General features: G+C 36.0%; 1 protein-coding gene across 1 annotated transcript; it reads left to right on the top strand.

The window, feature by feature from the left end:
- The first annotated feature begins 626 nt into the window (after positions 1 to 626).
- Positions 627 to 8,035, top strand: LOC140239480 (mitochondrial substrate carrier family protein ucpB-like). Its single transcript, XM_072319317.1, has 6 exons — positions 627 to 710; positions 3,619 to 3,778; positions 5,144 to 5,283; positions 5,981 to 6,186; positions 6,949 to 7,114; positions 7,830 to 8,035. The coding sequence occupies exons 1-6, from the start codon at positions 635 to 637 to the stop codon at positions 8,033 to 8,035; spliced, it is 954 nt and encodes a 317-aa protein (XP_072175418.1). The 5' UTR covers positions 627 to 634.
- The last annotated feature ends 168 nt before the right edge of the window (positions 8,036 to 8,203 follow it).

Raw genomic sequence — 8,203 nt, 5'->3', positions numbered from 1 at the left:
ATACAGAAATGATCTGTGCAGCCTAGCTGGTAGCAAGTATATTTGTGACATTTTAATCTTTCTTATCTTTCCTACTGTCTGAACAAGCTAGACATTCACGGCTGTATTATTTGCATACTTTGATTTTGACAGAATACAATCACTATTTTTGTTTTACAGTGCTGAACACGAGTTACGATCGGTGACCGGGTCGCGATACGTCGGCGCTCGGTTTGAAGGGAGCTGTTCGGGAGGTAAACATGATTGAGCACCACATGACATCACGCTTTGTGTTCTATCGCCGACGTGATTTGCCTATCAGTCAGTTGCGCCCGAGGTCAGTAGTGCAGGTTGTGACAAATAAAATGACTTTACAGCTGTGTATAAGCAGTCTGCTCTGAGATCTATGCTGTAGTGAACGCGCCGTTCGGAGACTGTTCAGTACGTTGCCTCGCACAGTGTGCGAGATGGTAGCAAGATTTAGACCTTTAATACATTAATTCGCAGGTGCTTTTTGCATCATCATGTGATGTATTCATACCCATCTTCTACTGCTTGACGGCTAGCTCATAATACACAGTATAGCTGATCACCACCGTCAAAACACGGCGGGATCATCGGCGATCAGGACACGTCCCATTACAACATAGCAACCATGCCCGACTCCGGCCGCGGCCAGTCGGCGCTGCGATATTCGGCAGCAGGGGTTGCGAATATGTGCGCATCATTTGGTAAGGCACAATATTAAATATCATATAGCGAATAGAACACTGTGTATGGGATTATGTTTCAGTGCAGTTCAGTAGGCCTATAGCTCAGAGTGATTTTACGGCGGTGCTTTTTCTCTCATAATGCTTATTAACGTCACTTCAAATTCCTTAATCCCTTTCATGAAATCATGGTTTTTAGGTGATTTTTTCACACTAACGAGCTGAGTGGAAGTTGCATGGGTGTTATCTGCCACACGCCATTCTTATTAATGTCATTATCAACTTTTGCTGTTTTCTCCCTTTGCCAGAACCAGGCTCCAGAGTAGAGGGATTTAAATGGGGCCATTAGATCTCTATGGGTTGGAACCATTGCTAGAGTCATCATTTTTACTTGAGTGCCCTATGGAAAAGTCCACATGATATATAAAAAAGAGTTGTATAAAGATATGTCAAATGTATGAAATATATACACATGCATATATATATATATATATATATATATATATATATATATATATATATACATATATATCATTATATAATATATATATATATATATATATATATATATATATATATCTTATTGTATATATATATATATATATATATTATTGTATATAATATATATGTATGTATATATATATATATGATTTTTTTTTTTGGGGGGGGGGGAGGGGGAAGGGCAAACCTGCACATCTAAAATCTTTTAAGTGTCTGTTTTCATAGATACTTGCCTTTTTTAATACTGTCATATACCCTCATTATAGTGGAGTCAACATGATTGTGTGTGTGTGTGTGTGTGTGTGTGTGTGTCCCCCTTCATTCTATCTGTCTTTTTTAAACAAATGTGTGTGTGTGGGGGGGGGGGGGCGGAGGGGGCTACAGGCCATGCTACACAAACGGGTTACTGATTAACAGGTTTTACAACTTTGTTGTGATATGCTGAGAGGACAAAGTTGAGGCCATGGTCAAATCACTGGATATTTTGTGAACCTCTAGTTTGTCTAGGTGTGGTAATGGCATGATATAGTGTATATGAGTTTGAATATAAAAGCAGATAAACACAATATTTTGTTTCATTTTTTTTTACTAAGGTCTTTATCAAGTAGAAAAAAAATCTTTTCAGTGGCACTGCACTTATTACAAAAGTATTCCTTTTTTGCAGTATTGAAATTATCACGTGTATTCATTGTTTTGTATATTTTTTGCAGCTTCAATCGAATTTTCTCATGTTGATAAAAATAAATAGATTCTTTTATTTAAACTAATATATGAATATATATATATATATATATATATATATATATTGCAAAATTTAACCCCATTCTTGTTAAGTTGAGATATTTGTGATTAAAGCTGCTAAAAAATGATTTAGAAAATTATCTGATGATGAACTTCAACTTTCAAATGTGTGAAAATGGCACTTAGCTTATTTTGCAATGAAACTCTTCATATCTTATTATTTATTTATTTCTGGTCAGTTTCTTTGCATATATTATTTTAAAAAATTATATATGCATACTATATATATATATATATATATAAATATATATATATAGTAATAAATTAACATTGAGCAAAGAAAATGGACAACAATCAGAATTCAAACCTGAGACGTCTGGAATGCTAGCGACTGGCACTCTTACTGAATGAGATAGCAGAAAGCTCTAGTGCAGTGTTCGTCCTAGAAACCTCTTATACTTTCATTACTCGTGTATGGTCAGAAGTACACTAATTATTGTAATTATAAAACAGACATAAACCAGAAGGATAGAAATCAACTTCAGTGGGATAGATGTGAGGGATCACAGGTGATATTTTTCACTGTTTTGATTTTACATGAAAATGTAAAGTCTTGGTACCAATCCAGAACAAAACTTGTCATAATATTTATTCATTTTACTTCTAAAAAGTAAACATTTGATTGAAAAAAAAGGGTCTATAGGAGTGCTAAGACTAAAATGGAAGCTGTGTATATATGTATTAACTATTGTGATACACTTATCATTTGATATAGAAAACTAGCTCTAGAGACAAACCAACCCTATCAGTTTGTGTGTACTCTATATGTAGTTTATTCAAGTGTGCAGTCATTTGTTTAATAAAAAAAAAACAGGAATTACACCACAGAACACCTACTGGTGGTATATAGTGTTATTTATTATCTTATCAGTTGTTGTTGGTTAGGTTCATGGGAAACTACCAGGAAAGGTCTAGCCTTCCTGTGTACATTATCTGGTTTTAGTGGCTGGTTATTATGGCTGTCCTCATCAGTCATGAAGAGTGGATGCTTTTCTCTTTGAACCTGATTTCACATTTTTATGCCGTGCAATTTATTTTCATATTTTCCCAAAGAAGATAACATCAAGATGGTGAATAAACACAACTGCATACTGTTGTTAACTGAGCATAAACACAATGCAAAACAAGTCTTTGATGTAGAAATTTTTGGCTTTACCATTAGGGAATAAGAAAATGATTTGGCATAAAAAAAAAAGCTTACTGGTTGTAGATCCCATAAAATCAATGATGTTTTTAAGGTTATATGAGAATGACTATGAATTTAAAAATGAAAAAAAAATAGTAAAATGCCATGGTTGAGAATAAAATGATGACTATATTGTTTTATTGTGATAAAAGATAAAAGATAACTGTTGTTAAATTGTGATGTACAACAATCATGGTAAATGCTCTCTTGGAACAAAAACATCATGATATGAATATCAAAATCATTGGAGTTAGAGTTTAAAGAGTGATGGTGTGATCCTATCTATTCAGATATTTCCCATGGAATGTAGTTATATTGTACCCACAATAAAAAAAAAAGTCATTGCTTGGTCACCTTTTCATTCGTGTCTAGAGCTATATCTCTCTCTATTATTTTCTTAATATACCCACTTGTACATCTCTTTATATTTGCCTTGTGTAGTGACCAATCCAGTGGAGGTCACCAAAGTTCGCATACAGCTGGAAGGTGAACTGGAGAGCAAGAAGGCCTTATCAGCACTCAGACAGCGGTACTACAAGGGTCTCCTCCATGGACTGGTCACCATTGCCAAAGATGAGGGAGTCAGAGGACTTTATAAAGGGTGAGGGAAGGTAATAACATGACAACCTTCTATACACAATTGAGTCTAGTGTAGTTTTTGCTTTTCCCCTTGTTTAGGAGGTGGCTGAGGAAGCAATAGATTGAGTGCTAAAAAGCAAGCAACCAACAGGACTGATAGCTTGATCTTGTAAGTCCCTCATAGACTGAGCACTGGGGATGAAATACATTGTCTTGTATAGCCAGATTCTTTATCACCTTATCACATGTGTGGTGTCCTCTTCATTATCTATGGACATCCATTATCTCCCTTTGTCCAGGACTTTTTGGTCAAGGTAACAGGTACACTTATAGTGGAACTAAGTGATTATTATGGTTGAATTGTCTCTACTCACATACACATGATATTCAGTGGTGGATCCGGGGAAGGGGGGGGGGGGGGGGGGGGCTCCCTTTATTTTTTGTTGAAAGCAAAAGACATAAAAAGAAAAGATGATATTAGTTGTGCCCCCCCCCCCCCTTACAGAATTCCTGGATCCACCCCTGATATTAAACCCCATGCAGGATTTGGAAGCTTTCTCCATACGGGATATCTGATCATTAGAATTACTTGTACTGTAAGATACATTTTCTTGCTTTTGGTTGAGGAAGAACACTATAGTGTCATGTGCTTTGTGAAAAATCAAAAGGAAATTAGTAAGGAGCTAATGACTTCTGAATAATAATTGTAACTTTTAAGGTACATTCTAATTGTTACTTTTGACTTATGAGGAAAGTCAATGTATGTTTTGTGAAAAAAGTGAAAGGAAACTGCCAAGAAAATGACTGAATTCTGAATAATAATTGTAATTCAATAAGTTAACCGCAAGCATGGATCCAATGTCCTGTAAATATTCAAATATAAATAAGGATTATGAAAATGAATTGGAAATGTACAGGTGTCCAACATGTATTGCCGTGATATCTTTCATGTATGTATGCCAAAGGGTTTATAGGGGTTAGTTGTAAACCAAACGAAAAATAAAACAAAGCAAAACAAACCCCTGTGTTATGTTTGCTTGTACCCCAATGATGGCAGAGTTGTTGGGTGCAACTTCATTCAAGTTTGTTGGATTGCTTTTCTATGATATTGTCAGAAATATGGATGTGTTGAATATTTGAAATCTGAATGCTCATCAAGATTTATGTAGGGTTTGACCTTTATATGCAGCTTGAAGTTTGTGCCCCTCAGGAAATCTCAATCAAGAATCTAAGAATCTCAATATACCAGTTTGTGGACTATTTGATGAACATTTCCTGCAATATTCCTCTTTTATCTTCCCTCTTGAAGTCCCCTATTGCTAAGGACTGCTGCACTGCACTCCCTATGTCAGTCATTATGATCACAATACTATTTCATCATCCCTAGGTTGACGCCCTCCTTGATACGAGATGGAATCTACAGCGCCTTGCGTGTGGGTGGCTATGAACCCCTGAAGAGGCTTTATGGTGCCACTGATCCAGCCAGGACTCCTCTGCACCTTAAACTGGCTGCAGGAGCAACTTCAGGTGATAGCGCCCTCTGAGACAGGCATACATCAATGTGATCTGTGTATGAGACATGAAATACATGTACTAGGTTTCCCATGTGTGTATTACTTCCCTCACAGATATGTTTGAAGACAAGAACATATGAAATATTGCATGCACAGTGAAATAATCAATGTTGTTTCTGAAATATGACTCCAGATGGTTCTTTTACCATCAAACTGTACAGAAACAGGAAATGCATTCTATATGTTTCAAAATAAATTGTTCAAGTTGCATAATATATGATAACAAAGTTGATAGGACCATGTAGTTCAAGTTATCTGTGCAAAAGCCGGGATGATAATATGAAATCAGAATAAGAATATTGAATTTTAAACCAATACAATCACTTCCAATATATAGTGAGAATTGTTTATTGTGAGAAAGTCATCTAAATGATGGTCAAAAATTCTAATGAAGAAGAAAACTTTGAATTGAAGGAGTACTGAAATCACTTTTTATGCAGACATTTGACAAAATTGTAATTTTCCAACAATTTTCATAAATTTTGTAAACTAAGTCTACATAGTTACAATTGTCATTGATCTATGATTAATGCATTAAACCAATTTATTTTTAGTCATAGATGACTTTCTGTTTTTCTAAGAAGTTGTTTGAATGATGAAAATAAAAATGAACTGTTCTGTGGGGATTTCATCACTCCTTTACTGTCTAGGTGGACTCAGTAGTTGGATTACAACTCCAACGGACATAATTCGCATCAGAATTCAAGGGGAAGGTGTTCTAGCTCCAGGTCAGGCCCCACGCTACCGCGGGTTCTTACATGCATTCTCTCAAATTGCCAAGACGGAGGGTGTTTTGGGACTCTACAGGGGGACTGTTCCAACTGTTCAGAGGGCCATGATTCTAACAGCAGCTCAGGTAATGTGTGTGATTTTTGTTTCCTCTCACATGATTGGAATTTGTGGTTGAATGTTGAATATGTCTTTTTTTCTTTCTTTTATGGCTTATTATGTTTATTTTCTTAATAAAGTTTCATAAATCAGACATGATGACTAATTTCGTAAACACAGTAATATCTCTCATAGACAGATATCAATATTGCTTATCAGAAATTAATTTACAGCGATGATGTAAATACAATGTGTCTTGTTTTTAAGATCATCCCTTCCCCATTGTTGTTGTACAAGAGTGAGGGTAAACTTCCTGGTATGCATATGGGTGAAAAGATACACTGTACATGCTGGTTTCACTACTATGACATATAGGATGAGAAAGAAGTATCATTACCTTGGATACAGTATACAGGGCATTTGTGTTACAGCTGACAATATTTGTGCAAGTTGTTAATTTTGCAGATTTTTAGTTGATACACAACATTCACAAAATTAGAAACACTGTTAAATATGCTGTGTATACTTTTTTTTAAGTGTGTGTGTGGGGGGGGGGGGGGGGGAGGGGGTAAACACACCAAACTGAACCAAAACATTCTGGCTTATATTTTGGTAATGCATCTATGCACAAACAATAAGTATTTTGGGCTGGTTTATGTGATTCTTGTGATAAGTGACAGAATTTTTGTGCACACATACTGTGCTCTGTGAATGGTGGAGTGGAATTTATGATGCATATTTTATGTTGATTTTTGGATTTGTGAATCTTTCCTCAATAATTCCTGAATAGATCCCAACCTATGACCACACTAAGCATACCATTCTCAACCACGGCTGGATGGCGGAAGGTATGAAGCTCCACCTTGTCTCCTCTATGGCGTCAGGATTTATGACGGCGTTTACCACCTCACCGGTCGACGTCATCAAGACGAGAGTCATGAATCAGAAAATCAGAGGTAATCTTATGGCTTACCCAGCTCAGACTGAGTTAATGTGGATTATATGGGAAATACACAGCAACCCAACTATTCTATTAGTCATGGTATGGTGATAAAATGGGAAGAAAGTAGGGGCTGTCCTTGCCTGTATCTGATATCTGTTTCAAACAAACAGTTTTATTTTGTATCTATTATTTATGATATACCTATTTGTATTTGTGAGTGATATATCTTGGAAATCATCAAATGCCCTATCTATCACAAGGTTTTGTCCACAAAATATTACTCTCTGGAAATCATACGACATATTGTGTTTGCATTATCTTTGTTTAAAATTTTATTAACGAATATTTCATATCAAAAACAAAATCAAAAGGAAACATATACATTGTACAGTTACATTCAGTATCATAACACATAGATATACTCTGTATGTAGCAATGCCATGGAGTGCTGCAACATTTTAAATACATGATGTAGATGTTGATGTCAACGGCTTCTTTTAAAATGGTGTTAAATATCCAAGAAGGTTGGATGGCAAAACTTTTACTGCAGGATTACTTGCTGGAAGATGATTAAATCTGACAAATAAACAATTTGTTCTGTTTGGCATGTGTGTTGGAAAGTGTGTGCATGTGAGGTTTAATAATCATTATTATGGCAATAGAAAAGTGAATGAAAACCGTAGTAAAGTGAGTTTTCAACTTTACATATTTGATATTCCTTTTTTCAGTTGTGCAGTCCACCCATGGCACTCTCAAACATGAATGCTTGTACCGTGGATCACTAGACTGTCTACTGAAAACGTTGCGTGCCGAGGGCCTCTACGGACTCTACAAGGGATTCTTCTCAAACTGGCTACGCCTCGGCCCCCACACCACCGTGTCTTTCATTGTCTTTGAGAAGCTTAGGGAACTGGCTGGCATCGAACCCATATGAAGTGCAGTCACATTTTTTACTACCTCCTGAAAGTGATTTCTTACTGTCTATGCATTTTAAATGCACCTGTGTGGTATTTGCATGTTTTTTTCTTATTTGCAATGAAACCTTCTGCTGAATGTAGTGACTGTGGTATATTGATGACTTACTCTATTGAATGCATGGTGT

Source organism: Diadema setosum, chromosome 2 (assembly GCF_964275005.1).
Source record: "Diadema setosum chromosome 2, eeDiaSeto1, whole genome shotgun sequence".
Classification (NCBI taxonomy): domain Eukaryota; kingdom Metazoa; phylum Echinodermata; class Echinoidea; order Diadematoida; family Diadematidae; genus Diadema; species Diadema setosum.
Note: the sequence above shows the minus strand (reverse complement) of the source record. Positions and strands in the feature narration are given on the sequence as shown.